The sequence below is a fragment of the Physcomitrium patens genome, chromosome 1 (assembly GCF_059467195.1).
Source record: "Physcomitrium patens ecotype Gransden chromosome 1, ASM5946719v1, whole genome shotgun sequence".
Classification (NCBI taxonomy): domain Eukaryota; kingdom Viridiplantae; phylum Streptophyta; class Bryopsida; order Funariales; family Funariaceae; genus Physcomitrium; species Physcomitrium patens.
In genome coordinates this window covers 30189443-30204599 of record NC_143410.1, presented here as the reverse complement: position 1 = coordinate 30204599, position 15157 = coordinate 30189443, and the positions used below count along the sequence as shown (strand labels likewise).

Below are 15157 nucleotides of genomic sequence, written 5' to 3'. Positions count from 1 at the left end.
TTGGATACAAATTTAAAAATATTATGAGTTTTAAAAGGATTATTCTTAATATCATAAATAAAAAGATTTGATGACATTCATGATTGAATTTTCTTTAAAAACTTGAATCAATAATTAATATTGATTTTATAGTTCAAAGATGAATTTACTCTTGTTTAAAATAGAATTATTTTTATTAATTAAAAGCTGCGTGTTCTTCTTTTGATATAAGATATAAACATATAAAAAGAGCATTTGATAAACTTTGCTATTTTTTTCATTAATAAGGAATCTTAAATTTGAATCTTGATAAAGATATCCAATTAATTTAACAACAATTTTAAACACATGTTGACATGAAACACTTGAGGTTCTTGTAATTTATATATATGGTGATTAAATTAGAATTTTATTTTTAATAATAGTGCCATTCTTAAAATGACTTTACAATGGCAAGAATTTCTTTGCTATGGATCTTGTAGTTGATTTTGGCTACTAAATATTTTTTAAATGAAAAGCTATTAAATGAATTTCGTTACCTATTTCTATTTGTAATAATATTATATCTAAAGCAAAGTATGATATATATTATTTTTATAAAAAATGTCTGAGAAAAGTTGATACAAAAATAAAAGTTTTTTTTTAAGCTTCAAATGCTGCATTTGTTTTTTTTATTCTATTTAAGTTTATTTTTACAAGTCAAAATTATAAGTAAAGCTGCAACTTGAAAAAAATTCTCAATAAAAATTTGATAATAATTGACAAATCTCAAAAAAATATTGAATATTGTTTTTATTATTCTTGAAATCTTTCAATCCATGATAGTTTGAACTTTCTTAGGATCCATTAAAAATCCATCATTTGAAATAATGTTTTCTAAAAAATTAAATTGAAGAGTGTAAAATGTACACTTTTTTATCTTGACATATAGTCCAATATCTCTTATTTTTTGTAATATATAAAAAATATAAATTTCAAAATTTTCTACATTTTTAAAGTAGATAAGAGTGTCATTTAGATAATAGATAACAAAATTATCTAAAAAATCTCAAAAGACATCATTTATTAGATGTTAAAAAGTAGCAAGCAAATATGTGAGTGCAAAAAACATGATATTATATTTATAATTTCCATATCTAATTTGAAATGAAATCTTTCATTTTTTTTAATTTTTTATTTTACTTTTTTGTATACATCAAACTATGAATTGTTGTATTACATGAAGTTTTGCATGAGAATGCATGAAGCACTCATTTATAGAAGATAAATTAGAATTTTCTATATCAAAGTCCTAAAAATTCTAATAGAAACTTGAATAAATCTTAATTAAAGCTTAATAGTCTTAATCGAATCTTAAACAAATCCAAAAGAAGTCTTAAAGAAATTATGAAACAAACATAAAGAAATTCTAAAAAAAATCTAAAGAAATTATAATTTTTATTTATAAAAACTCTAAAAAAATATTAAAAATTAAAATCATAAGTAAATTCTAAAAATATCTTAATTAAATTTTAAAAAAATCCTAAAAAAATCCTAACTAAATCCAAATATAATTTTAAATAAATCTTAATGAAATCTTAACAAAAAATTAATACAATTCTAAATTTTTGATAAAATCCTAATTAAATTCTAAATCTTAAATAAAATTCTAATAAAATCTTAAATCCTAAATAAATCTTTTATTATTCCTATATAAAATTAGAAACTCAATAATTAACAATTAAATTATAAATTTTGATTCAAATTTTATACATCTTTTAATTTTTTAATGAAAAATAAGCAAAAATAATTTGAAGAATACTAAACGTACAAAATAAAAGTTAAATCCTATAATCCGCTCAAGTATTAGTTGGCCTACTTTTCCAATCTTAATTCCAATTTCTTATTGCCAATATTTCTTAATTTAATTTTTCAATAGCTTTTAAACTTTACATAGTTGTTGAAAATCAAGTCAACTATTAGTGTAGGATTTTTGTTTCAATTTAAACCGCAAAAAACTACAATTCTTACAATTCCTCACTAGTCTTTTAAACTCTAATTCTTGAGACTCCAATACTTCTAAGTTTTAATAGCTTTTAAAATTAAACATTTGATCAAGCTCAAAATTTCAACATACATTCAATATAAAAATAATTATTTAATAAAAATTATTTTACTTATAGATTATCAACTAATTTTACTTAAAAATTTAAAGTATAATTTTATTTATTTATTTATTTATTTTTCAAAAATCCAAAGACATCCCAAAACAATCTTAATTTTTAAAAACCTTTATAAAGTCATTACAAACTTAAATTACTGAAAGTTAATTTATAAAAAACCTTTTTTTTCAATCTTTATTCTTCAATCAACAAATAAATCTAAGATTATCTTAGATCTATGGTTTTATATCTTAGGATCTAATTTTGACCTTGATTCACAACCTCACTTCTTTGGATATCAATTATTTATTTTTTAAGATAATTTTTACTACAAATTAATTTTAATTTATTTGAATAAAAATTTATATTAGTATTTTTCTTATCTATTTTGAATTGCCTCATATATGGCCATATAAATTAAGTAGAAGCCTAATTTGCAAAGAAGAAGCATTAGCTCTTAGTAATTTTACTACCTCCTTAATTATTATTTATACTTCTAAAGTATATTATTACATTATTTTTAATTAATCTCTTCTATCTTATAATCTTTTTTTTTTTTTTTTTACCTAAAAGCCATATTATAATATAAAAATACTCATTATAGATTCATTTTAGTATAGATCTTTACTTGATAGAGTTGATTAAGTAGTCTTAATATTAAAAGTAGATGTTACTTATTTTTTATAGTGAACTTTTTGTGTCATTTTTTCATTACTACATCTAAAATATTTTTTTTTATAGATAATCTTTCCACAAGATAAAAAAAAATGACCATCTATGACTTAAACATGCATAAATTTAGTATTTTTGATTAAGTGTATTTTTTAATTTTTTAACAAAGCTTTTATCTATAAAATAAGCTAAGGCTCTTGAATCTAATAATTGGCTTTGTAATTTTTTAATTCTAAAAAAATATCTATTCTAAAGCAAAATAAAGGATTTAAATAGTAGATAGGATCTTTATTAGATGTTGTATAAGATTTTAGCCACACAATTCTTATTGTTGTTTGATACATTCATTATTTGATACATTAATTTTTTTCGCAACCATGCTCTTTATTTTGTGATTGTATTGCTTCTTTGGATAATGTTGAGTAATGTGCTTAGGTTCTTTACAATATAAGCATATTTATGCTTGCATATTTCATACTTGTAATAACAAGACTTTCTGGATTCAATTTTAAGGTTAATCTATTGGCTTCTTTCAATTGTACAACTTCTTAGCATAGATTTAGAATATTATTATTAATTTCTTTTATAAGTATTGAAATAATTATTCTATGCTTGATATTAGAAATATGTAAAATCTCTACCTTAAGAGTATTAATAAGCTTATAAAAGATTGAAATAGTTGCAAATCTTTTTTTTTTTTTTTTTTTTTTTTTTTTTTGAGTGTAGCATCCATAATTTCTTCTTTGATTTTTGTAATAGATAACTATAAAAAATCTAAAATTTAAATTAGAAGATGGTAATTTACAACTTTTAATACCAAATAATTTTTTTTATAAAAAAATAATTCACTCTTTTTAAAAAAAGAATCAATGTTAGAAGAAAAAAAATATTAAATTAGAAGTAGATAGTTTGCAACTTTAAATCACAACAAAAGAGTGGAATAATCCACTTACTTATAAATATAATAAAAATAGTGAATTAATTTTCTTGTCAAACTATCAAGGACATAAATTAAAAAGAATCAAAGAATCAATATACAATGATTCAAAAACTTCTTTTAATGTTGACATATTTTAGAAAGAATAGTGTATTATAGATGAATTGTAGTAAATAATGACACAAGAATTGTATAGAAAATAAAGTATTCTTTTACAGCTACCAAATGAGCCTAAATTAAAAAGAATCCAATAAGTAATTGTAGAGCTATGACCAATCCAATTTGGAATAGTATTGAAATATTTTTTTGAGTGTGGTATCCAATTACATGAGTATTTTGTAGGACCTCCTTTGGCCTTGATAATTGCTTCCAATCTCTTAGACATACTTTCTATTAACTTTTGGTATAAAACTACTTCAACATTATTCTATTCTATAGCTATTTTTTCCTATAATTTCCAAACTCTCTTTGGTTTTATCATCCAAGTTTTGAGCTAGCGTTTGAGGTGCTGCCAAAGATATTCAATAGAATTAAGATTAGGAGACTAGAAAAGCTAATTCATTACTTTAATTCCATGATGATCAAACCACTTCCATATTAGTTTTGAATTATACTTAGGATCGTTATCTTGCTGAAAAATCACTTCTTTTTTAGAAATGCCAGATTTTTCAATGCTAAATAGCAGATGTTTTTCAAGAATTTCCACAAATTGCTGAGCATCCACCCTCTTCTCAACCTCTACCATGCTCTTAACTCCATTTCATTCCATAAAATCCCATACTATTATATTTTTACCTATATAGTTAATTTTTTTTTTAGATCTTCTTGTCATCAAGGATTGACCTTTTTGTTTTCACAACCACTTTTTGCCATTTGATCCAAATTTGTTGATTTTTGTCTCAACTGACCAAATAACCTTCTTCCAATCTTCCATAGTCTATTCCTTGTACTTCATAGCACAATCCAAGTGTTATTTTTGATAGCAAGTAGATAGTAGTGGTTTTTTTTTCTTCACCATGGCTTTCATATTTCGTTTCTTAAAAATATTTTGAATGGTTTGGATTGATACAAGATTATTGATAATATGTTAAGGTTTTTAGTAACCTCAACAATATTTTCAGCCTTTCTAATGTTGATTTAGCAAATCATTGCCCTTTCATCTTCTATAGTGAGCTTCTTTGGTTTGTTTAATTTAAGATTCTTTCTATTAAAAGTGATCTTTTTTCCTAGCCTAGAGATAGTAGTTTTATAATAGTCAAGTTCAAAAGCAATTTGGCCATAAGATTTTTGACAATAAAAAAGAATAGAGGTGATGTTGTCTTAAAAAGAACAGAAAATGGATCTAATAGTTGTTCAAGGAATTGTTAAGGACACAAGAATCTAATAAAGAAATATGTCAAGATTAAAGACAAAGAATGAAATTGATAGCAAAAGTGATTCCAAAGACTCCTATTTATACTATAATGAATGTTACAGAAGTCCATGGTACTTTTTATGGGATTTTCTATAATCTTTTAAAAAGCTTCTAAAGAGGCTTGTAGAAGCCTATAGAACTTTTTAAAAGATTATAGAAGATTCTATAAGTATCTAAAAATTTCTAGAAATTTATAAAAAATTCTAGAAGGTTGTAGAGTGTGGTAAGTTAGAATATGTCCATACCAAGAATTGTGATTAAGAATAATGCTTTTATAGCTGCTAGTAAGCATTAATAATATTATTAGATTAGTAATTATATTATCACAGTAAATCTAATGATGATTGAATTCTATAATATTGATTAATTGATAGAATCCAAAAATTAGATACTAGATTAATAAAAATTGTTTGAATACTAGTCCAAATTATATTAGTCATAGCACCGCAATTACTTAATAGATTCTTTTCAATCTAGACTCATTTGGTAGCTGTAAAGGATTATTTTATTTGCCATACAAATCACATGTCATTATTCACTATAATTAATCTATAATATACCATTCTTTCTAAAATATGTCAATATTAAAATAGTTTTTTGAATCATTGTACTCTTATATTACTTAAAAAGAATAAATAATCATTCAAAGATGATATAGTATTAAATTAAAATAGCTATTTTTAAAAACTAAAAAAAATAATAGTCACTAAAAAAAATAATAGTCACTGAAAATAAGATAAGAAATAAAAAATTATTTATAAGAATAAAAAATATTCACTTTTATTTCTATATATTATCTAAATTAGATCTATATAGCAATGTTCTATATAACCTTCAACATGTGTCCAACTTACAAAACATATATCTAACTTGTAAGATAAATTTTCTATATGTATACTATATAGCCAACTTATATCACAAATTTCCAACATGTGTATTACATGGTAAATTTGTTGGCTAAGTTTTTAACTTGTTAATCAAATATAAATACATATAAAATCAAACTAATATTTATGAAGCTTTTAGAAAGCTTTATTATAAGATATTATCAAATTTACATATATTTACCTTCTATCCAATATTTCTTATCTATATAATTATATATGTCTATGATAGCAACATATTGCCAATTATTTGGCCAAGTTTTTAATCTACCAATTACCTATAAATATATATAAAGTCAAATTTGTGTTTATAAAGCTTCTTAACAAGATATCATCAAATCTATTTATATTTACTTATGTTTATTTAACTCTTATAATCTAGATAAATATATATATTTATAATATAAGCTCTAATAAATTAATAATATTAAAATATATATTACTAAAAATATCATCTTTCAAGATCAGCATCCACTTATTGAACTTTTTTCTTATACCACAATGGGCTTCACCAATGACAAGCTTCCGACCTATCCCTTATTTTTTACAACAATTGGTTTTGTATCTATAGTTTTAACCATGCTGATTCTTCTTTTATTTTGTCTTAAGTTTCAATTTATTAATACCTCACCTTTTTAGTTTCTAATACAAGTTATTCCTCTCAAATCTGCCTAGGTACAAGTCATATTCTTCTTTACAACTTTGCTTATTGAAACTTTTATTCTATGCTACTACTAATCACTCAAATAAGTTGCAAGTTTGTAAAATCTAAATCTTGTTTATAGCTTGTTTTCATGAAAAGAATTACATCAAATACACAAATTTAGGATACACAAATGTTCTCAAGATGTGACCAAATATCCTTAAACCACTTCTTATGGAGATTTCTTTTGAATTTGTATCATCCCATAACTCTCAATTTAATTGTCCAATTAGACTCAAACTTTGTACAAATTAAATTATATTCTTAACTACCTTCATACAAACAATCAACCATAAATTCATTACAAATCTTTGGATATTGCCTAATTTCAAGTACTAACTATATCAACTTCTAAGCGCTTGAGCATTATATCCACCATATCTCAAAAGACCAATATTCAAATACTGTGAAACTTTTTAGAAATATTTTTAACATAGTCATCTACACTTATAGAAATTTTGAGCCAATATTTTATCGAAAAATTCAAGGTATGGTCCAAACCAAAACCTATATAAAAAAAACTCATTTAAAAACTCTAGTTTTGAAGCATTGACTTCCAAGAACTCTTTCTCTTTTGTTCTAAATTAGAATTTATCAATTTCTTTTTTATAAAATGTAGTTCTTTAAGTCACCTTTCCAATGCCACCTTATGATTATTAAATGTATAATAATCGTGCTTGCGGCTTGTTAGATGAAGTGCCTGCGAAGGTGGTGTTTTGGGTGTTGCGCGAGCATTTCGTTGTCTCGACGTATTGCGTGTGTTTGTTGTTGAGGATTTCGGGCGGTATGTTGTCAAGGGCTGTAAATTCTGGGGGATGTCTTCGCAGCATTGTGGCAGTTCCAATCCCGTGTTTATTCTGGCTGTGGTGGGGAGTGGACAGACTTGGGGGAAATCGGGATTGTCAAGGGTGGAGGACGTTTTTTCTGGAGCTTAAATTACCACCGGCGTCCAGTGACGGGAATGGCTGTTCTTGGGCCGCGAGGACCGGAAGTTCCATTTCTTGACGTTATGTGCGATACCACGCAGGATGCACTTGGAACAGGGACCACATGCGGCGCTCATGTGACAGTCCAAACAATCGGAATTCGTTCGTCTTTGCCGTGGGCTTAACCGCGAAGCTGTCGTAGAGATGATGTAATACCTTCGTTGTTTTTTCAGGTAGCCAGGCGTGGTTGGTGCAATCCCGGGCGTTCACTGTGCTATCTCGGAGACACGGACCTTCCAGAGTTATGCAGGGCGGGTCATGTCGGAGAGTACGACTGAGTTTACGGAGCACAGAAGGTTGCGACTTGTTGATAATTTCATTGGGTGGCTGGTGTGTTCGTCCCGACTTAAGTGGATGGAGTTGCTTTTAATATATCGAGGAGTTGACTTTAAAATTGCTTTCTCCTCCGAGAGAACCCTGTAATCTCCAGATTTGTTAGCCTGCATCTAATCATAATACGGTGCGCTGCGGCTGTTTGGGATGTGGAGAGGAATTATTTGCATGGATTTCGCATCGGGGATTCCTCTTTAGCTTCGTATCTGTACATCCCAGACTTGATCGAAGTTATCAGATGCGAGCGGAAATGAAGGCAACGTCGACGAACCTGGCTCAAGTTCATGTGGATTGGTTCAATTGTTAGGGGCAGAGTTAGATTTGGATAGTTTGAAAAATGTATTTACTGGTTTTTGTTAACAATCTTTATACTTTGTTCAATTTTTTCCACAAAATGATTGTTAACACAAAATGAGTAGGGTACTTGGACAACAAGACACTCAAGTAGAAATTGACTTTGCTTAGGAACAATGAGAATCATTTGGTTTTATTTGGTTTTCATGATCTTGGAAAGGCTTGCACAGTTCTTATTTCTATTTTTATTCAATTTCTTTGCTATATCATATTTGTTTTCAAAGCATGAGAACTGCAGACGTAGTTGAGTATAGGTGTAGAATTACAGTATAAATTTAATTTAATATGTCTTCATGTAGTTTTTGTGATTTAGTGTTTGTTTGTTTGAGTTTGTTTTGGAGAGAGAAAATACATTGTTCTTAGTCAGATTTGGCATGTCATATTTTTAGATTTGGTTTCAATGTATCTTAAAACTACAAAAAATAAGAGTTATAAAAGTCATTCCTTTACATGAGTTATTTAAATATTTGCTTCACGTTTCAAATCAACCAACTATATACAAATGATGCTCATGTTGGTATTTTGAACGAATAAAGAATTTCTCAAGGATTATATGGAATAAATACTTTTTATAAAATCGATATTTAGAGGAAATTTTGTTAGTTCAGCGACATTGCCGCGCAAGCTCTCTGGAGCGCGCGTGATATCTGTTCCTCTGTGATACCGGCGCGACGCCGCGCAACTTGGCGCAGTCGGAGGCCTCAGCGTCTCGCTACATAAGCCGTCCCCTTTCCCATGTCCACTTGAGCGACCACTTCCAAGCTCGGCATCTGCTTGTGCTCCCGTTCCGCATAGCTGCTCCTTGTCTGCATCACCCGTGATTCCGTCACGCACCATGGCCAAGCTTTTGTTCCTCGTTGCTGTTCTCGTGATAGCTGCAGCCGTGGCGGCTGATGCTCACGTAGCACCTGCTCCCGCTCCTGCCGCAGCGAAGGCTCCTGCGCCGACTCCGGTTCCCGCACCTGCTCGTGCCCCCTTCGTGAAGAAGGATTCGAGCTTCTCGCTGAAGTGCGTCATTCACAACGTGGCGACGAGGGACGTAGCGGTGAAGCTGGTCGTTCGGGGCAAGGACGCGGCGAAGCGTGTGGTGGCAAAGTCTGGGCAGTGGACCGCCATCGGGCCCGTGAAGCTGGGGTGCTCCGTTCCGGTGGTGCACGTGTGGGTGACAGTGAAGAACAACAGGGGCTGGGCTGTGACGAAGAGCTTCCCGATCAGGTTGGCCGAGTTTCTGAAGAACGTCGTGCCCAAGTGCACGAAGGTGCTGGCGCTGACGGCTTTTGAGAAGGCGAAGGCGAGGGGGAGCGAGAGGTGTCTGGTGGTGAAGGTCGGCAAGAAGGAGGTCCTGACCGTGAAGTACTAGATTCCAGATCCCAGTCAAGGTATGTGCGCGAGTTGGCAATGCATTGCATTGGATGGCAATCGGCGAGGTTTGCGGTGTCGGGTGGGGCTTGTGCGGAGCTGTGCTTGTGAGTTGCTTGTGATCGCACATCGGCGGGGAAATCTCATGTTGGGTCGCGTGGTTTCTTGGTATGATGCGCAGGATTGTTGACTTGTTGGAGTCTCTGCAATCGGGCTGTGAGAATGGGGACACGCTCTCCACTGTAGGAGTTGATCTGATCGGGTCGGGTGGTGCCAGCACCGGAAGTCTCGTTCAAGAGACATTGTGTGATGCACATAGGAGCGGGAACATGGATTGTAGGAGATATTAGTTATAGGTACGTCGGAAGCGACGCAGTTGGGGTTGTCGAGGACGTCGGCAGCTTGATTGTGTTTAAGGGAGGACCACTTCGTTATTCATCGTAATGTGCATCGGTCGAGATCAGCGTCCATTGTTGCGACGCTGAAGGCCGCTACCTGCAAACTTGTTGTGCTTGGGTGGTCAAACTTGTGTGGATTGTTGGCTGTGGATTAATGTGCTTTTGGGGCTTGACTTTGAAAACATGATAAGGGAGTTGTATGGACATTGGTGCGCAGTCGTGAGTGATTGGAGTGGAATAGGTACAGTTCATTGGCTTGAAACCTGTTCTTGTGAATTCGGGCACGAAACGACTTTTGCCATGCATGATATCATTTGCTGTGATTGTTAGGCTTTTTTTGATGAGTTTATGGTTGATCTAGAAAAATAAATGTTTTTTTATCAGAACTTACGTAGGACTGGATGGTAAACTTGAAAACATACCATGTTGTATATTTGTGCAAATATTTGTAAATTTGTACGCATGTATAATTTGGTTCGGATCTTCGCAAGGAGGAGATTTGAATATATGAATTGAAGTGGCTTCATGTCTATTACAACTTCCTTAGGACATAATTGTGTGTCTATAACTTATTAAACTTTTTTTGTTTATGTGTATATATATGTATATGAGATTTTTTTTTAGAGAACCTGGAATTTTTGTTGCGTCTTGTCGAAGTTAGTTTTGAAATCAATGGATATAATGTTTATAACTTTTACATGTTTCAATTGCATTCTTTATGTTTAGGGTAGTAGCATGAAACAATCTTATTTTTTGGTTATTTCCATGAAAGAATGTGTCTACGTTCAAATTTATAGCCTTGGCAATGATATGAATACTTTTGTACTCAATCATCTCTTGTTTTTTGTCAGATAATTGAGGAACTTAACGACACTCACTGATAAGTTGAGACATAAACTGATAAGGTTAGGACCTAAATTGAGCAGGTACCCAGTTTTGTAAAACGTGAGTGTGAAGATGAAGGCCTAATTGGACTAGACGATAGCGGCACATTATACTGTCAGTGCTGTGAAAGCTGGTAGCTGCAGGTGAGCACTGGTTGTCGACGATGCAAAACCGCCTCAAAGCGGAACGGAACAGTGTAACTTCAGCTGCATGAACTAATAAGTTAACATTAAAACTTAACGCCAACATCGCAGGCCTTGTCATGAGAATATCATTATGTATGTTTTCATCCAGTAACAAGCGCATGGCTCGAAATCTGATACTGTAGAGCGAGAAAAAGCTTCACGTAGGTAGTTTCACCAGCGTTAAACGAAAGGGCCTATCCATCTTAACAGCAGATTGCAAGTCCTGCGCGACTCTGAATGCTACCTTGAACGTATTGAAAATCTCAGGTTTTTCGTTAACATTATAAGGAGAAAAGATTATAGATGATGAGGATGGAGACGCTCACTAGGTCAAGGAGAATCTGTGGCCCTCATGAGTTAACACGTAGTAATAACGGTTGAAGGCGACAAGCCATCTCACATAACCTCACATTGTGTCGCTAGTGCAGTGTTGAATTCTGTTCTCCAATCTGCGATCCCTAAGGAAATGTTTCCGAAAACTTCGGTGCTCCTCGATCCTAAAAAAAACAGAACTCTACATCTATTCTTAACTTAAACTGATAATTAGAATGAAAGCATTCCATTGCTTGCCCTACGTTCACATTCAAACTTCGTGGATTCAGAACAGCTAAATTGAGAGACTGAAGCTAAAAATCTTTCATGTTTCAGCCGTAAACGAAGTGCTATCCTGAATAATCATTACCTGAAGCCGACTTCTCAAAATGTCTCCAATAAGAAGTGGACCTCAAATCTTACGCCACAAAATGGAAAGAGAGTTGGCCGCAGATTCAAACTGTGATCGCCCTCAATACGGACATCATTGACATCGTTGATATAACACTGCAGGTTCCTAACATCAATCCAAGCAGTACTGATTATTCAACAGCGATGGAAAGCAGAGGGTGTAGCTTCCACTTCGAATATTCGCACTCGATTCATTCCTGTGCTAATTTTGAAGTGGTGTGCGTGTCCCCTACAACAAATCGTGATGCTACAAGAAGCAGAAGCTCTTTACTTGCTTATCGAAATTGCAACAATCATCAGAAAAGATGCTCCACACTATGACTTGAAAGAGAAGCGCCTCCTAAAATTGCTTTATTTACTTGAATTATTATTTCCAGGAAATACATTTTTGAAGCCTAAGCACAGTACGACTCTGACCCAACCCCATGATTACATCCCAGTTCAACGCAACCTGGCTGCTGACAAGTGAAGAAAGCTCCACAAGATATATTGCCCTGTAAGCAACTAAAATACAGACCCTCTTAACCTTAGAGGCTTTAATTAATGCTTTCAGTGTACAATATTGGGAGTAGTGAGAAATCATAGACTGCCTTGCTCCAAACTGCTCCAGATTCTTAACCAGAGCTAGTGGAAACCACAGGTGGAGGTATCACAGCCTCGCCTGAGGTCAGCCAGCACTTCACAAATTACTTCATCTCTGAGAGTATAGGCTAATGTCTTCATCTCTAATGTCAGGCTTGGTCAGCATTCAAGCTTGACCACACCACCAGGCAACCACTCTCTTGGCACCATGTTGTCAATGTGCAAAGTACGGTTGACAACGACTATTGCCAGCAAAAATATATGGCCTAATTAGAGGCGGATGCTTGGCTCAAACATGTGAACTAAAAAGACTGCTGTTGAGTGCTCCGTCTTATCTCCTACCATCTTCCGTGTCATCAACTAAAACATCTTACTCCCTCCTACATTAGCATTACAAATAACATAGCAGAAATCGGAAGCAGAGACCTCCAGGCATGTGTGAAGAAACCAAGCATCTGAAAGGAACACAATTGCTTCAGGGCAAGTAAAATGGCCAGACGTAACAAAACAACGCCATAGCTATCGTCCAATACTTTCACTTAAGCTTCTAAGATCATCTGATTTGGTTACTTCGTCAGAAAAGAAATATCAAGAGGGCGTGAAACGAGCCGAAATTCCTCTTTAAAACCCTGTGACAGCAAAGAACTTCGACCCTCGCAAATACTTGTCTGCCACAACACAAATCCCCGTCTAATACTCCTGGCCTTCTAGATCAGACCTCATAGGGTAGTCGAGCCCATTCAATGCAGTGATCTTTCTCAAGTCTTCCTTATCGTACAATGGAAGGAACCAATAGAGCTTCCTTGTGCCAAAAACCTGCTCGAAGTTTCTCTTCCACCCCAAATCAAATAGCCACCTCGTAGATGTTTTCTTCTCATAAGCCTCGATGGTGGTTGTATTGCCACCAACAAGAGAAATATGCATAATGAGGAAACCAAGAACACTTAAAGCAAATGCCATGTTCAGCACAAACCCGAGGAAGGTAGCTACCAGAGAACCGGGAATAGCTGTCTCTTCCACGTCCCCGAAGAACGCAATAAATGCTGGCAATAGCGACACCGTAACCACCGAAGTCTCCAGCAAGGTGTAAAAGAGGAAAAGAAGGAAATACTTATAATTACAAGCACCGACGCAGTTCACCACCCATACACAATGGTGATCCATCTTCAAAATGCACCGGCCACATACGGAACAATGATGGCAACGTGGAGGCTTGTACTGAGAGCACTTCCGACAGTAGCGAGCCCGACCACTTTGACTCATCGTCGGAATCTTAGCTGAATCATGTGAAGAATTTTGTGTCAAAGGTAAAGATGGCACTTCTAGGTCCTCCTCGGATGAAGAAGGTCGCCACGACGGTGGCACACCACCAGGATCAGTAAACACAACCGAAAAATAGCACCATAGTAGCATCGCCAATAGAGCATGAAAGAGAAAGAGTACAAGAAAAGCCGTAAATGCGTCAGAGCCACCTCTGGCAAGCTCTGGTCCATAATTGGTAATCACCACGGCATAGTAGGATACCCCAACAACCCCCAGCACCACCAGCACCATAATAGAACCGACAGCCTTGAGACCCGTACAAAACTTGAACACATTCCAAGCCATGGTGGGCGTGACTACCAGAATGGGAAATGGGTGCAGGTCTGATAAGACTCGCTTCAAAGACCTTGGTTGGGATATCGCCAGCTTTCTCCGAGTTCTACTACGATTTAGAAAAATATTGCGAGCCTTCGAAAATCATATCCAAAACAACATCTCCAATGCGGGTTTCAAACCTCATACAACAACCCGACTCCCTCGTCTCTCTAACTTCGATCCACACTCTGTTCCAGATCTCAAGCATATACAGCAACCAACGATCATGCTTCAAAGGCTCGAAGAATCTGATCCAAAGTCCACCAAACAAAGACGTCTATTATAAATCCCAAACTCAAAACGCAACCCTACCGCTTCCACTCAATACCATCCCCAACTCAAATATGCTCCGAATCCTACCCAGCAACTCTGCATACCTCTGTACAGCCCTAAATCACTCCAAGCTCACACGTACATTGATTCGGCGCTCAGACCATGATTCGAAATACAGGAAACTCTCCCGTATCCCTGTGCGACTCAAATCAAATACCAACATCCATCCACAAAAGGTGAAAAGAACGTCAAATACAACGGCATCACATAGAGCCTGGACCAAAGAAAGTAGCGCACCACGTACATGAGAAGGAGGAAGGGATGGGCATCAACCTGGAGGGCATGGGGACGACGAGGGACGTGTAGCGCGGGGTAGCTGCACAGAGAAACGCCTGCTTAGGGTTTGGCGATCCATGTCTCTTCTCCAGCACCACGAGGCTTCTTCGCACTCTCTTTCCCCGACGTCGGAGATGGACGAAGACAAGGGTGATGACCTGGGAGAAGGCGATTTGCCACGTTGGCAGAGGAAGTTTCTGACGTGGCAGATAAATGAGCCACCCACACTCGTGGAACTGCAATGGGCTACCATTGAATTTAGGATCGCTCCACTTAGGGAATATATAACGTCGCTATTTCTGTTAATTGCTTTTTTCCTTTTCTTTTCTCCGTAGCGACAGACATAGGACAACTCATAAGATTATCTAATCATGA

At 34.1% G+C, this 15157-nt stretch overlaps 2 protein-coding genes across 3 annotated transcripts; one reads left to right on the top strand and one right to left on the bottom strand.

Moving 5' to 3' along the window:
• The first annotated feature begins 9072 nt into the window (after window positions 1-9072).
• LOC112280604 (uncharacterized) lies at window positions 9073-10264 on the top strand. Its single transcript, XM_024516258.3, has 2 exons — window positions 9073-9782; window positions 9944-10264. Exon 1 carries the CDS (start codon window positions 9239-9241, stop codon window positions 9761-9763), a length of 525 nt encoding a protein of 174 aa, XP_024372026.1. The 5' UTR covers window positions 9073-9238; the 3' UTR covers window positions 9764-9782; window positions 9944-10264.
• A 2176-nt stretch (window positions 10265-12440) lies between these two features.
• On the bottom strand, window positions 12441-14920 carry LOC112286043 (putative protein S-acyltransferase 14). Of its 2 annotated transcripts, none has more exons than XM_024527557.2 (2): window positions 14780-14920; window positions 12441-14421 (listed from the first exon to the last, which is right to left on the bottom strand). In XM_024527557.2, exon 2 carries the CDS (start codon window positions 14141-14143, stop codon window positions 13226-13228), a length of 918 nt encoding a protein of 305 aa, XP_024383325.1. In that variant the 5' UTR covers window positions 14144-14421; window positions 14780-14920; the 3' UTR covers window positions 12441-13225. The 2 variants fall into 2 exon arrangements, with proteins under 2 accessions (XP_024383325.1, XP_090112055.1); XM_090255929.1 differs by having other exon boundaries at window positions 14751-14883.
• Window positions 14921-15157: the final 237 nt, after the last annotated feature.